The sequence below is a fragment of the Diaphorina citri genome, unplaced genomic scaffold (assembly GCF_000475195.1).
Source record: "Diaphorina citri unplaced genomic scaffold, Diaci psyllid genome assembly version 1.1 scaffold7, whole genome shotgun sequence".
Taxonomy (NCBI): Eukaryota; Metazoa; Arthropoda; class Insecta; order Hemiptera; family Psyllidae; genus Diaphorina; species Diaphorina citri.
In genome coordinates this window covers 239,573-255,180 of record NW_007377446.1, presented here as the reverse complement: position 1 = coordinate 255,180, position 15,608 = coordinate 239,573, and the positions used below count along the sequence as shown (strand labels likewise).

Sequence of the window (15,608 nt, the reverse complement as noted above, 5' to 3'; positions counted from 1 at the left end):
TCTCTTCGATTTCGGGACGATAAGACCATAGCAGTTACAGTTCCCTCTGTCAAACCTCTTTAAAAAAAAAATCCTTTTTCTCCGGATTACTGATTACAAAGTTAGATACCAGAGTCTAGGGGTAAGCCTTCTCTCTTCGATTTCGGGACGATAAGACCATAGCAGTTACAGTTCCCTCTGTCAAACCTCTTAAAAAAAAGTTTGACTTCAATGCTTCAATACTAACCTAGAGTTTTCAAAAATTACAAGTAAGAAATGAAGTTCAAACCAGAAAGTTTAATTCTCATTAAGTTTGTACAGGAAGGCCTGTTATCTGTATACAAGTTTACCCAATAGCCTTAGTTGTAGCTTATACAATGGGTATTAAAGTTTGGTTTACAGCGGGAAAATACAGTTATGAAACATAATTATTAGCACTTTTGTTTTAGGTTAAGATAAGTTAGATTCAGGCAGATTTTCCTGTTAATAGGTTTTCTCGAACTTTCAACTTCCGAAGAAAGACGGCTCTAATACTTCTATACGTTATGGATAACGTGTAGAATAACCATGATGTTTGCCAACCTCCGGAACGGAGACGGCACCTCAAGAAGAAGAAGAAGAAGAAGAAGAAGAAGAAGAAGAAGAAGAAGAAGAAGAAGAAGAAGAAGAAGAAGAAGAAGAAGTATAATTCGAAGGATAACAAGGAGGAGAAATAAGATGGGGGAGGAGAAGGAGATGAAGAGACTACGATGAAATAAAAGAAGCAGAATAAGGAGGAGAGGAAAAGACAGAAGAAAAAGAAAAAGAAGAAGAAGAAGAAGAAGAAGAAGAAGAAGAAGAAGAAGAAGAAGAAGAAGAAGAAGAAGGAGGAGGGAGGAGGAGGAGGATTAGGAGTAGAAGAAGAAAGAGAATTGAGTAAAAAGGCGTTTATACAAGTTCGTTCAAAGTTCCTATAGACAAGGTAAATAAGAAGGCAAGGAAGTTAATAGAAGATCTATATAAATAGTAAAATAGTAGGTATAGGCTAGGGTAGGCAAGTTTGTAAAGGTAAGAATGAAAGTTTGTGTAGCTTTGAGACTAAAGAACGAGGAGGAGGGAGAGGAGGAGGAGGAGGAGGAGGGGAAAGGAGAAATTAGAAAAAGGAGGAGAAGAAGAAGAAGGGAGAGAATTAGGAGGAAGGAGATGAAAAGGTGTAAGAATAAGAGGAGTAAGAAGACGAGAAGGATATGGAAAAGAAGATGGGAGAAGAAGGAGGAGGAGGGAGAGGAGAAATTAGAAAAAGGAGGAGGAGGGGAAGGAAGTGAAAAAGTTGTAGAAGTGTAGGAGGACTAGGTACAGGGTACAGGAAGAGAGAAGAAGATAGGAACAGAGAGATTTCAATAAAATATCATCAAAAGCTTATGGATTTTCCTAGTACTGAAAATTAATAAAGAGCTTGGAAAATTAATAAAGAGCTTGCAACTTCTTCGAAGGGAAATAGAATTTTTTCGGATCAAATTTCTCCGCCTTCGCCTTGTGAAACCTTTTATGCAAGAAGCCCTACCTTAACATCTAGCATGAGTATAACGAACGCAGAAGGTCCCGGGTTCGAATCCCACCATCGACAAAAATTTGTACTCGTTTTTCGATTGCAAATATTTCAACGGGTTACTTTCTGGTGTTCTCGTGTTGACCCAGCACCTAAATGGGAAGTATTGTGCCCCTTCTCGCCCATCTGACGAAAGGCAAACTACGGGATGGGCATGCCACGCCACAGGCCACATCAAGCGTGGAGGCGAAGGAAGAGAAAAAGGAAAAAGTAGTAGAAGTGTAGGAGGAAGGTACCTAGGAACAGAGAGATTTCAATAAAATATCATCAAAAGCTTATGGATTTTCCTAGTATTGAAAATTAATAAAGAGCTTGGACTTGCAACTTCTTGGAAGGGAAATAGAATTTTTTTTTCAGATCAAGTTTTTCCGCCTTCGCCTTGTGAAACCTTTTCTGCAAGAAGCCTTACCTCATCTAGCATGAGTATAACGAATAATGCAGAATTTCGTTAAGAACCAGTTGCTAAGAATCATGTTGATATCTCCATTATTTATCAAATTATAATCAATTACAGAAGGATGAGTTTGCGTAAAATCCTTCCAATAATTTTCAATGAAAATCAAAAACTTGGATGCTGAAGTTTTACTCGAAATTCGATTTTCGCTTTAGTCCTTCTCGTATAGAACACTTCAAGTCAAGGTCGCCTTTGATCCTTGAAATTTCGAATTTGCCAGGAAGTCATGCGGATGCTTAAAGGAGTTCTAACTTCTGTTAACTTATTTTAAGGAGTTCTTACTTGTTTTAAGGAGTTCTTTGTGTTAAGGAGTTCTAACTTGTTTTAAGGAGTTCTACTTGTGTTAAGGAGTTCTAACTTGTGTCTAAAGAGTTTCAACTTTAATTAAACAGTACCTAGGCGCAACATGAAACTTGAACTGTCGAAGAAAGTTGCTACAAAGAAGATGAGAAATTAGAAGAGGCAATGAGGATGTCGACATGCATTTCTGTTTTGTTCATAATTAAAACTTCTCTAGGTACCTACATGTCTATGCCCAATAGGGAACTTTCTTAGAAAAGGGAGTAAAAGTGGCACTTTATAAATTCCTCTTTTGCATCCTGTATTTGACCACAAGTCCTTGTAAATGTTGAAAGGAATGGCTCTCTATGAAAAGGTCAGGCAGGTCTAGAGGGATTTGTATAAGTCTTGTATAGAAGTCCGCAGGGATTTTGGATTAAAAAATGGGTGGAAATGTCCTTCTTTGTGAGGTTCGTTTCCTCTTTTAATCTTTTAAATTAATTGGTAGGTATTTTATTTTGTGAATTTCTGAAAATTTTCTCCACCTTTTTGATTAGATCCTTGGGTTCTTTTCTTCTTTTCGTTTTTCCGTGTTTAAGACGGCGTTTTTCGCTAGCCTCTCAATCAGCCCTGTTGTGATTGCTGTTGGGCTGACATTTGGTTTTGGCTACATTCTTTTACGAGTGGATGTTTTTCGCAGTCAACATTTTACCTTTACTTTTTTTTTAGGAAATAATTTATTTAGGTATTTTTCATTTTAATTGTTTGTTTGCTTGTTCGTTTTTATTTTTATTTTATTTTATTTATTATTATTATTTTTTTTTTACCGATTTTTTTTAATAGGTAAAAAGTATGTACCTACCTACAGCACTGTACAAAAGTTTTTCCAATTCAGATTCAAATGTACAACCCATTTTATATGGCCCCATATCCATCATGGAATATGTTTTGATGTATGGGCCCCCCCTTTCCATTTCTGTAACGAACAAGAAGAATGATACATTATTTCTCGTTTATCAACTTTGATTAGGTTTTTACCCCCCCCTTCCCATCGGTTCACTCTGTATTTCGTTTTGGACTCCACTCTCTGCCCTTTCTCAGCAGGGCTGTGTTTAGAGGGGCAGGAGGCCCGAGCCGGAGGGGCCGGGGTTCGCCCTTTCATTACATGAGAACATACGTCTCAATCATGTAGGCATCATTGTTATATTCATCATCCCTGTGATTTATGTCGATATAGAAAATATTAGTATGACTCAAGTACCAGTAAGTTTATTAGCGAAATTGAGAATCTACTGTGCCGGGATTTGGCATAACATTCTGCTCACCTTTACATGAGAACATACGTCTCAATCATGTAGGCATCATTGTTATATTCATCATCCCTGTGATTTATGTCGATATAGAAAATATTAGTACGACTCAAGTACCAGTCAGTTTACTAGCGAAATTGAGAATCTACTGTGCCGGGATTTGGCATAACATTCTGCTCACCCTACTCATGTATTTTATACTGTACACGTTTCCTCTCACTATATCTCCTCTGTACTCTATCAATGAAGGCGTACAAGTCACTCACATTGGTTTCGACTCACCGCTGAAAAGCACAGCGGGGAAATTCGGCCTGGAACCGTTCGATGTGATTGTCAAAATCAACGAATGTCGCGTACACAATGAAGTCACATTTCAGAAGTGTTTAAGTCAGCTGAGCACAAGTAAGAAAGTGACGGGATATTGTTTGACAGATGAATTCATAGAGAAGCATGAGGAAACGTTAATAACTGAGCAAGACAGCGATGATTGCTGTGCCAAAAATCAAACCAAACATTTGTGTTTCGTACAACTGAGTATAAACGCAACACCCTTGTCCACGAATGTAATCAGCTCTGCACATAGAGTGAAAAGACACGTGGGTAATAACGCGCATCGGGAAAATAAAGACCATGACGAGATAGGCGAATTGAAAATTAGAATAGAAAGCACACCTGAAACTACAGGGGAGAGAAGCAAAATCCAACCTACCGTCAAAAACGCGGACCCCTCGGTCTCAGTATTTCCTAAAGAAAACATAGCAAACAAAACAAAGGTTAAAACAGGTGGGAAGTATTGCATCCAAGCTCGTCTTGCTTTGGACAATAGCAAGCGAACCTGTGTCACTTCCGACCAGTGTTCACCTGCCCAATGCTATTCGCCTCAGACATCGCACGGTCTTATTCAAATACACGTGCGGCACAAAGCGCCCTATGTTCTGTATTTGGGCAGACCAAGCGATGTGTACAACAGTCTCAGCGTAAGCAATTACATTCATTCATACCGATACATTATCCTATCCTACCTCCCTAGCATGGGATATAATATGGCTGTGTATATTAGCATGCTATCCAGTGGACTGGCCCTGGTTAATGCAGTGCCTTGCTATTATTTTGATTCGCAACATATCGTGTCTGTGCTGGTAACTAGGTCAGCGTGTTTACGCTTCTGTATTCACGCATTATAAGTCAGCTGAGCACAAGTAAGAAAGTCACGGGATATTGTTTGACAGATGAATTCATAGAGAAGCATGAGGAAACGTTAATAACTGAACAAGACAGCGATGATTGCTGTGCCAAAAATCAAACCAAACATTTGTGTTTCGTACAACTGAGTACAAACGCAACACCCTTGTCCACGAACGTAATCAGCTCTGCACATAGAGTGAAAAGACACGTGGGTAATAACGCGCATCGGGAAAATAAAGACCATGACGAGATAGGCGAATTGAAAATTAGAATAGAAAGCACACCTGAAACTACAGGGGAGAGAAGCAAAATCCAACCTACCGTCAAAAACGCGGACCCCTCGGTCTCAGTATTTCCTAAAGAAAACATAGCAAACAAAACAAAGGTTAAAACAGGTATGACGAGATAGGCGAATTGAAAATTAGAATAGAAAGCACACCTGAAACTACAGGGGAGAGAAGCAAAATCCAACCTACCGTCAAAAATGCGGACCCCTCGGTCTCAGTAGCTCCTAAAGAAAACATAGCAAACAAAACAAAGGTTAAAACAGGCGGGAAGTATTGCATCCAAGCTCGTCTTGCTTTGGACAATAGCAAGCGAACCTGTGTCACTTCCGACCAGTGTTCACCTGCCCAATGCTATTCGCCTCAGACATCGCACGGTCTTATTCAAATACACGTGCGGCACAAAGCGCCCTATGTTCTGTATTTGGGCAGACCAAGCGATGTGTACAACAGTCTCAGCGTAAGCAATTACATTCATTCATACCGATACATTATCCTATCCTACCTCCCTAGCATGGGATATAATATGGCTGTGTATATTAGCATGCTATCAAGTGGACTGGCCCTGGTTAATGCAGTGCCTTGCTATTATTTTGATTCGCAACATATCGTGTCTGTGCTGGTGACTAGGTCAGCGTGTTTACGCTTCTGTATCCACGCATTGTCCACTGTGCTGTTGGTTACGTATTTTCTTCTTTTCATACCGAGCACGCTGTTAACATCAGCTACGGGTAAAGTGACGCGGTAGTCTTCAGTTTTTACTATTGTAAGATTCAGCAATCAAGTTGTGTTTTGATTGATTTTATAGTCCGAAAACTGAACAGTGGATTTTAAAAGTTCTCATATATGTATTCTTCTTCATATCTGCAATATTACAAAATTATGTGTACTTATTCCTTAATATAACGGGTTGTTGATAATAAATAAACACCATGTTAGTTTTAGGAAAAAATAAAAATACAATTTTTATTGTATTGTAAAGCATTGTTATCGTTATACGAAAATGTAAATATAATTTAACGGACAGGACTAAATAAAGTAGGTAATTTAAGAATGAGACGGGGGAAAAGTTTGTATTTTATACTTTACTTATTAAAATATGTTTTCTTTGCCAAATAATAATTCGTAGGTAAACATTTTTTATAGATGTATTTCCTATGTTACTATCGAAAAAATCCAAGTCTCAATATTTCCATGTACAGTTCAGATAAAGTTAGGTTTACCTGTATCATGTTTAGTCATTAAGTAGTGTAAATTTTAAATTTTGTGATTTAAAAAAAAAAAAAAGGAGAAAATAAAAAATATAAAAAATTTTTTTTTTTTTTTTTTTTTTTTTTTTTTTTTTTTTTTTTTTTTTTTTTTTTTTTCAGACTTTTTAGTCATCTTCATCCACTAAAGCACTAAACTTGTTTCCACTTATCACAATATTGTCTTCCTCACTCTCCTCTTCTTCTTCACTCTCTTCCTCCTCCCCTTCATCTTCCACCGTTTGTTCTCCCTTGTGTTTTCGTTTGACGTTCTTGCCTTCTGCCTCATCATCAGACACAGATACTAGGGGATGCTTGTAGGGTTCCTCTTTGGTACGTGCCTGGATCCATAGGATCTCGTCAATGTCGGAATGCTTTTCCCAATATTCTGTGAGGGAAAAAAGTATTCATTTGTTTCAGTGAATATTTTACAAAAATGTCCATCCGGTGGGCCGGGAACTCAAACCCCAGCCCACCAGATTATAAGGATAAGAATCAAGGGACAGACGACAGAGAATACGTAAGACATTGACTTTACCACAGATAAAAAGGGGAATCAGTTAGCTGGGAGATTCAGCAATCAAGTTGTGTTTTGATTGATTTTATAGTCCGAAAACTGAACAGTGGATTTTAAAAGTTCTCATATATGTATTCTTCTCCATATCTGCAATATTACAAAATTATGTGTACTTATTCCTTAATATAACGGGTTGTTAATAATAAATAAACACCATGTTAGTTTTAGGAAAAAATAAAAATACAATTTTTATTGTATTGTAAAGCATTGTTATCGTTATACGAAAATGTAAATATAATTTAACGGACAGGACTAAATAAAGTAGGTAATTTAAGAATGAGACGGGGGGAAAAGTTTGTATTTTATACTTTATTAAAATATGTTTTCTTTGCCAAATAATAATTCGTAGGTAAACATTTTTTATAGATGTATTTCCTATGTTACTATCAAAAATCCAAGTCTCATTATTTCCATGTACAGTTCAGATAAATTTAGGTTTACCTGTACCTATCATTTTTAGTCATTACTTAAGTAGTGTAAATTTTAAATTTTGTGATTTAAAACCCTTTTTATAAATGCCTTTAGCACTGTGTTAAAAATAAACGAATATTTTTACATGTAATAGACCAAAGATTCAGCAATCAAGTTGTGTTTTGATTGATTTTATAGTCCGAAAACTGAACAGTGGATTTTAAAAGTTCTCATATATGTATTCTTCTTCATATCTGCAATATTACAAAATTATGTGTACTTATTCCTTAATATAACGGGTTGTTGATAATAAATAAACACCATGTTAGTTTTAGGAAAAAATAAAAATACAATTTTTATTGTATTGTAAAGCATTGTTATCGTTATACGAAAATGTAAATATAATTTAACGGACAGGACTAAATAAAGTAGGTAATTTAAGAATGAGACGGGGGAAAAGTTTGTATTTTATACTTTACTTATTAAAATATGTTTTCTTTGCCAAATAATAATTCGTAGGTAAATATTTTTTATAGATGTATTTCCTATGTTACTATCGAAAAAATCCAAGTCTCAATATTTCCATGTACAGTTCAGATAAAGTTAGGTTTACCTGTATCATGTTTAGTCATTAAGTAGTGTAAATTTTAAATTTTGTGATTTAAACCCCTGTCTGTGAACAAAAAAAAAAAAAAAAAAAAAAAATGGGCAAACTTAACAATATTCAACAATTTCTTCAGTTTTTTTCCAGACTTTCAGCGCCAGACTCTCCGGTTTTTTTCAAACTTTTTAGTCATCTTCATCCACCAAAGCACTAAACTTGTTTCCACTTATCACAATATTGTCTTCCTCACTCTCCTCCTCTTCTTCTTCACTCTCTTCCTCCTCCCCTTCATCTTCCTCCGTTTCTTCTCCCTTGTGTTTTCGTTTGACGTTCTTGCCTTCCGCTTCATCATCAGACACAGATACTAGGGGGTGCTTGTAGGGTTCCTCTTTGGTACGTGCCTGGATCCATAGGATCTCGTCAATGTCGGGATGCTTTTCCCAATATTCTGTGAGAAAAAAAAAAGTATTCATTTGTTTCAGTAAATATTTTACAAAAATGTCCATCCGGTGGGCCGGGAACTCAAACCCCAGCCCACCAGATTATAAGGGTAAGAATCAAGGGATAGACGACAGAGAATACGTAAGACATTGACTCTGCCACAGATAAAAAGGCGAATCGGTTAGCTGTCAGCCTAGTTAGCTAGGGGGATAGCGCCTCCGCCTTGTAAGCGCTAGGTCGCGGGTTCGATTCCCGGCGGGGCGAGCTTTATCCTAAACAGAGAAGGTTCGTTCTCAAACAGAGAAGGTTCGTTCTCGGAAAGGAATGACTTTCTCTATCCCGTCTTCCTTCTCTCTTCGCTTTCGGGACGATAAGACCTTAGTTGTTACAGTTCTTTCAGTCAAACATTAGTGTGTGCCCACACATGGTCGGTCGACGTCGAATGAACCGTCCACACTGCCTCGACAACACAGAATCACTTCGTCGATCGACGGACGGCCGGTCGACTATGTTTGGACACACCTTTAAAAAACACAATTTATCATACAACAAAAAGAAAGAAAAAGTTCAGGTTACCTTGTTTGCTTAGATACTGGGGCGGCATGAGGCAGAGACATATTCGGCCTTCAGTGGCCATACGAAGTAACTCGTTGGCGGCTCTGTAACTATCATACCGGCCTGTTTTGGCGGTCATGTAACTTCGCTTCTGGGCCCAACCTGACAATAGAAACAAATGGAGGTAAATTAAGAACAATAATAGCAGTTATTCAGGACCAAAGATCCTCATTCACGATTATACTTTGAAAGGGATTCGCGATTCTCAAGAGTTTAACCTTTTGCCTAAAGTTCGCCGATTAAATATCTATATCTATGGAGTACAAGTGCCGAGCATCGAGAAATATATGGTTCGGCTGCTATATGGGCCAAAGTTCCGCTATTCAGGGCTAAACTTTGAAAAAAGACGGAGTTTGCGATTTTCAAGATTTTAGCTTTCGGCTCTGGTAGCTCAAACTTTATAAAGGTAATATTAAGATCTTGGTAGTTTCATGATGCAAATCGCTTTCACAAGCTTTTTTTACTCTCCTTATCCTGTAACTAATAAGGAAGGTAATGTACATATTCACCAATTTTTTAATAGGAATATAAAGTGCCTAATACTGACCATCACAAATGTCCATGGCACACCAGTATTCATCGTCATCGGGATGTTTGATATGTAGCAGCTTGATCAGGTCCATTCTCTCAGCTAAATATTGAACTGTGGAGTACGGCTCTCGTAACTGGGCTATGGGGAAACTGCCCATGAGTACCTGAAACCCAAACGAGCCATATAAGAGGGAAAACTCGGTCACTATTAGATATCTGTAAGGAGTGAGTGAGTTATAAAGTAGAGCTATTCTTTTCAGAGGACTACTCAGTCAATGAGTCAGATTCCAAAGTCAACATATCTTACTCACCTGCAAAGGCTTGGGTACTTTGGACGGGAACACAAGCCCAGGACAGTCGCACAGTCTTATATTATCAGTCAGGAATATGGTCTGGAAGTGTTTGGTGTGCCCGGGAGTCCGTGATACACTCACCACCTGGAATAGGGGAAGAAAATACTTATAGGTAAGTAAAAAACGATTGCCACCCTCCACCCTGTAATCTCAACATAAAGCCAAATAACTTCCATCCTGGCGTGGATTGATCACCCCGTAATGCAAGAGCAAAAAGCCGGAAAAACTTCCATTCTGGTGGGGATTGAACCCGGGTCCTCCGGCTAGTAAGCCTAGTGTAATGCTCAGCCATGATACTAAAAGCCAAAAATGTTGTCTCATTTGAAATTGAACGTTTTTAACCAGCAAAAATCGAATTGCCTTTTACTGATGGATTTAAATTGGTTCTTTAAATTTTCCCGCCAAGTCAAGAAAGTATTGACCGCGCTACTAGAGATATTATACGCGACAGGGAAAGTAGCCGTTTTCAGGTAGTTGTAGAGGGACAACTACAAATGACGGAAGAAAACGGATTGCGTGTGTGTGTTGGGGCACGGAAGTAAATCTTTACAGATATTTCCATCTACCCTGAATTCGGTCACTGCCTTTCTTTCCAAGTGTGTTCTCTACGTACCTTTCGTCCCATAATGGCATTCATGAGGGAGGATTTACCCACGTTGGGTTGTCCTACACATCCTATGGTGAGCACTCCACTCTTGTATTTCTCATGAACCTAAAAACAATACAAACACAATCAATTCGTAAAAAGAAAGAAATCAGTCTAATCAGAAATCAGTTTTACCGTGTCCGTGAGATAGGCATGGTACCTATCTCATGGGGTTGGAATTATTGGGGTTTAAATCCTTGGAAAGTTCGAAAAACTGAGTTTAAAATCAGATTCTGCCGTCTCTGCAAAGAGGCACCAGAAACGGCAGAACATATCATGTACGAATGGGGTGCTGCCTCTCACAAACGACTGCTTTACTTCTCAAGTATGATTACAACACCTAAAGAAGTCAAAGAAATCGGTCCTAAAAGAACCCTGGCCTTCGTAAGAAGTCTAGGGCTCTTCTCTAGATAACTAAAGGAAAAGTCACAAAAGATCTAGGCAGGTCGCAGTGACATAGGGCGTTTGTTATAGTCGATGACCCTACTTATACCAATACCAATACAGATCATGGTCGGGGCATTAGCCTCACCGAGCAGTATAAATGAGAATTAACTCATTTTCATTACCTCATAGTTGGTGTCGACTTTCTTCAGCTCTATGGTTTCTCCCACCTCCACCTTCTCATCCTCCTCCTCCACATCCTCATACTCCAAGTGCATCTCCTCCGCTATCTTTCTCTCCCAGGAGCTCAGGTCTACCGCTCCCTGGACTATGGTCTGACACGCCTCCAGTAGCTTCTTGGCTCCCTCGGCTGCCATCTTCATTTTACCACGCCGCCGACGAACTTGCAGACCTGGAGGAGAATGAGTATTAATTGAATAAATGGAGGACTAAAAGAACTATGGAGCTTTGAAAAAAAACTTGCAATACTACAAGGCACTTTTTTTTACATTAATGCCTATTTGCCTATCCAAGAACGGAAAAGTTTGGTTAAAAAACCCTGGTCGGGATTCAAACCCAGCACCTTCGAGTTAAGTCAGCACTCGGGCACAGAGGTCTTGTTACCTTGAAGGGTCAGGCTGCCTTATAAGCGCTGGGTCGCGATTCCCGCCAGGAGCGGATTTCCACAGACTTTCTCCTATACTATACCATCTTCCTTCTCTCATCCAATCGTTCTCGGAAAGGCTGGCGTTATCCTATGTTCTTTCTCTCTTTGCTTTTGGGACGATAAGACCTTAGCAGTTAAAGTCGAAAATCACCCACCTTTCTTGTTACTATTCTCAATGTTATTCCTCAAATTGTACGTGGGATAGGACGTAAAGCACAGGATGGTCAGCTTGGGGAACTTGCTCTGAAAGTAGTGTTTCCACGCCAACACCAGGGGGGCGGGGGCCAGATCAATCTTATTCATCACGAGGATCATATCCTTGCCTAGGGTCCCGGTAACGTAGTCGTACAACGTAGGGGGGAACATCAGGCACGGGTAGCGAATGTCAATGATGATCAGAATGATGTCGGACATTTCCAGGACCCGCCACAACTGTCGCCAAGTCTCCAGGTTGAGCTCGAAATAGCTCAGGTCCTTCCAGGCGAACTTCGACTCGATGTTGGACAGGTAGTCGCGGAAGTAGTCCTGTTAACATAAAAAACACCATGTTAATATTATGAAAATCTAGCCAGCAGATGCGTGAACGCCAAGGGTTCAAAGTGACTTCCCGCATATACTAACACAAAATACAGTATATACCTACTTATAGGGTTTCGACTTTAACAACAGGCTGTTATTATTACCCAAGGAAAATGGGTAGCTAACAATTTTCAGGTCTAGAAGTTATAAAGAGAAAAAAAGGGCCTTTTTTTATGGGTTTACTGTTGTTGTTTGGGCTAGTGGGTTGTTATTGATCCTCAAGTACTTACCTGTTCTCGTCTGTCCAGCTGATCAATAGACATGTTGAAATTCCACTCAGGTCTCTTAGGAAAGTCAAGTTCAGGTAGAAAATAGTCATCCAGATTGTGCTCCAAGTCTTTCTGGTCAACTGGTACTAAAGTTTCATAGGCACGCTTTTTCCTCTCCTTGAGCTCAGCAGGGGACTCTTTGTGAAACTGAAGAACATACCTGAAGAAAAAAAATGAGATTTGTAAGACCAGCCACTCACTCTATGGTCTAACTGATAGTGTGTGTGTGCTCATCAGTTATCAGGTAGACCTGAAAGATAGACCTTTTCACTTTTCAGTCATACCTGTCAGGTCTACCTAATAGTGTGTGTACTCATCAGGTGTCAGGTATAAATGATCAGGTGTACCTATCAGGTCTACCTGATGAGTGGCTGGCCCAAGACATGTTGTAGTTGTTGTATGCATAGGTGATTTTCAATGCTGATGTAGGTAGGCACTTACTGTAGTTTTCAGGCACCAGGATAATTGGAGAAAAAGATTTAAAAAAATAATAATAAATAGGGGGATACCTATTGGGGTTACTTTTAGCTCCTCCCATGATTGGCTGTTTGTTGATGGCTTGAATTGTAGCAGCTGCTGATTCAGTAGTGTCCTCATCATCTGGATCAGCAAATTTCTTCTTGCCTGGAAAAGTACAAATGAGATAACTTTGATTATTCTGGCCTTTATTTGAAGAAAAAGGAAAAAAAAATGGGGCTCAGGAGGTAAGAATTAGTTGCACCTTTCTTTTAGGTATTCCTTTAGTATGCTGGGATTGGGCCAATTGGTGCTCTTCAAAAAAAAAAAGTTGACATGCCTTTAATTTTTAGGGGACACTTTTAATTAACATAGGATTAACCAATGTTAACTGCAAAGTGCAATTGAAATGAGGTCACATACTAACCTGGACGATGATGTTCTTGCCTTCCATCTTCGGGGCCAATTGGTGCTCTTCAAAAAAAAAAAAAAAAAAATCATTGAAATGTTGAAAAGACCACTAAAAGTTGACATGCCTTTGGTTTTTAGGGGACACTTTTAATTAACATAGGATTAACCAATGTTAACTGCAAATTGCAATTGTAATGAGGTCACATACTAACCTGGACGATGATGTTCTTGCCGTCCGTCTTCTGACGCACCACTCTTCTTCTGCTTTTTAGCTTGAAGTTGGGCCTTCTTTTGCTTGGCACTAAATGGCTTGCCACGAGGCATCTTTTAGATCTGGAAAAAGAAAAAAATATAGATTGATGAAAAGGGTACCAAAATTGGTCAATATTAACTTATTAACTCTTCCGTCAATATAAACTGTTTGTTGTTGCTTTTAACCATAAAGGACTTCATGATACAAAGCTCTTTGACCTTACCAGTCTCTTGCATAATCTTGTTACCAGTGCCCTATATGACCAAAGTATGGAAAAGTATTTACAATTCCATATTTCGATATGATTCTGCTTTTCCATTGGCTATTACATTTGTAAGATACTTTTCCATACTTTGGTGATATGAGGAAACGACTGCTTTACTTCTCAAGTATGATTACAACACCTAAAGAAGTCAAAGAAATCGGTCCTAAAAGAACCCTGGCCTTCGTAAGAAGTCTAGGGCTCTTCTCTAGATAACTAAAGGAAAAGTCACAAAAGATCTAGGCAGGTCGCAGTGACATAGGGCGTTTGTTATAGTCGATGACCCTACTTATACCAATACCAATACAGATCATGGTCGGGGCATTAGCCTCACCGAGCAGTATAAATGAGAATTAACTCATTTTCATTACCTCATAGTTGGTGTCGACTTTCTTCAGCTCTATGGTTTCTCCCACCTCCACCTTCTCATCCTCCTCCTCCACATCCTCATACTCCAAGTGCATCTCCTCCGCAATCTTCCTCTCCCAGGAGCTCAGGTCTACCGCTCCCTGGACTATGGTCTGACACGCCTCGAGTAGCTTCTTGGCTCCCTCGGCTGCCATCTTCATTTTACCACGTCGCCGACGAACTTGCAGACCTGGAGGAGAAAGAATATTAATCGAATATGAGAGTTAATACTTGTAACACTGAATAATAGTTTCAACTGTTTCAAGTTATGGACTAATTGTACAAATGGGTAGCCTCCGTTGATGGAAAAAAAAACTAATACTGTGAAATCAGTGTTAAGATCATTGTGAAGCTAATTACATCAAAAACAAAAGTCGAAATTACATTACATAAATGTAGGGCTAAAAGAACTTTGCAGTCTACTTAGATTGAAAGGGCGGCCTGCCTTATAAGCGCTAGGTCGCGGTTTCGATTCCCACCCGGGGCGAACTTTATCTTAAACAGATAAGGTTCGTTCTCGAAGCGGATAGCTTTTGGTACCTATTTCCTCGTTTGACACGATTCTACCCAATATAACCACATCAATTCTCGGTGGCTGGTGAGAGTGTTCCTCAACATAGCTTGAAAAAGTCGAAAAAACACCCACCTTTCTTGTTACTATTCTCAATGTTGTTTAAAAAACTTTTATTTTGTCATTTGGTGGATTGGTTGATCAACCGGTGCAGCGGTTGTGAGTCTTATTTTTAAAAAAAACTTTTGGAATTTAACTTTCTGCAAGGGTTGGCACTATGGTCAAGGATCAAGATGACACTTGTTTTCATGAGCATGGTTTGTTCATTTTCTCTTGAGTCAGTTCTCCATTATGGACACCTTCTAAGGGAACATGGACAAACCCTACAGTCCTACCCCAACAGGATAACAAAGTGCTTTCCATTCTAAATGTTACACATTAGCAGGCAACTTTACATGCTACAGACATTTCTTGTACAATGTACTGACCTTTTAGAGACAGTCTAATCGATGACGATACCCGGAGGAATTGAATATCACATTAAATTAAACGAGCTTTCCTTCTCCTCTTCTTTTCAAACACCTTTTATCTTTTCCTTTAGTAATCCTTTCGAAACTTGGAAACTGGAAACTTTTTACTTCTGCTTTTCCCTTTTCTGCATTTCTTGATTTTACTTCTAGAAATTTCAAATTTTGAAACAGTAAAACTAGTGTTGCCAAATGCCAAACTCCCGCAGGGATAAAATAAACGAGGGGGATTTAATGGGATTTATTCATCAAAAGTCCCGTTTTTCAAAATCCCGATTCTATTTTTTTAATGTTCCGCCCTTAGCTCTCAGCAAAAATGGTATAATGGCTACCAAAAACTACTGAAATTCTCAAATAATTTCATTTTTAACTAGCAA

The 15,608-nt window shown here is 38.9% G+C and overlaps 2 protein-coding genes across 5 annotated transcripts in view; both read right to left on the bottom strand.

Annotated features, from left to right (window-relative positions):
• Positions 1-15,608, bottom strand: part of LOC103525033 (stress response protein nst1-like) — a 40,286-nt gene that overhangs the window by 15,012 nt on the left and 9,666 nt on the right. The window lies entirely within an intron of this gene.
• On the bottom strand, positions 6,391-15,366 carry LOC103524837 (guanine nucleotide-binding protein-like 1). Of its 3 annotated transcripts, XM_008489883.3 has the most exons (12): positions 15,193-15,366; positions 13,518-13,603; positions 13,287-13,321; positions 12,913-13,027; positions 12,365-12,563; positions 11,711-12,080; positions 11,074-11,300; positions 10,472-10,570; positions 9,817-9,942; positions 9,522-9,669; positions 8,936-9,076; positions 8,021-8,366 (listed from the first exon to the last, which is right to left on the bottom strand). In XM_008489883.3, the coding sequence occupies exons 2-12, from the start codon at positions 13,592-13,594 to the stop codon at positions 8,104-8,106; spliced, it is 1,800 nt and encodes a 599-aa protein (XP_008488105.1). In that variant the 5' UTR covers positions 13,595-13,603; positions 15,193-15,366; the 3' UTR covers positions 8,021-8,103. The 3 variants fall into 3 exon arrangements, with proteins under 3 accessions (XP_026675980.1, XP_008488105.1, XP_008488096.1); XM_026820179.1 differs by lacking the exons at positions 8,021-8,366; positions 13,287-13,321 and adding an exon at positions 6,391-6,714 and having other exon boundaries at positions 13,483-13,603; XM_008489874.3 differs by lacking the exon at positions 13,287-13,321 and having other exon boundaries at positions 13,483-13,603; positions 15,193-15,365.

Coding starts and splice junctions, on each gene's coding strand:
- LOC103524837 (XM_008489883.3), bottom strand. CDS start 13,594: ATGCCTCGTGGCAAGCCATTTAGTGCCAAGCAAAAGAAGGCCCAACTT. Junction 9,670..9,816: donor AAGTACCCAAGCCTTTGCAG/GTGAGTAAGATA, acceptor TTTGGGTTTCAG/GTACTCATGGGCAGTTTCCC. Junction 9,077..9,521: donor TGCCATGGACATTTGTGATG/GTCAGTATTAGG, acceptor TTCTATTGTCAG/GTTGGGCCCAGAAGCGAAGT.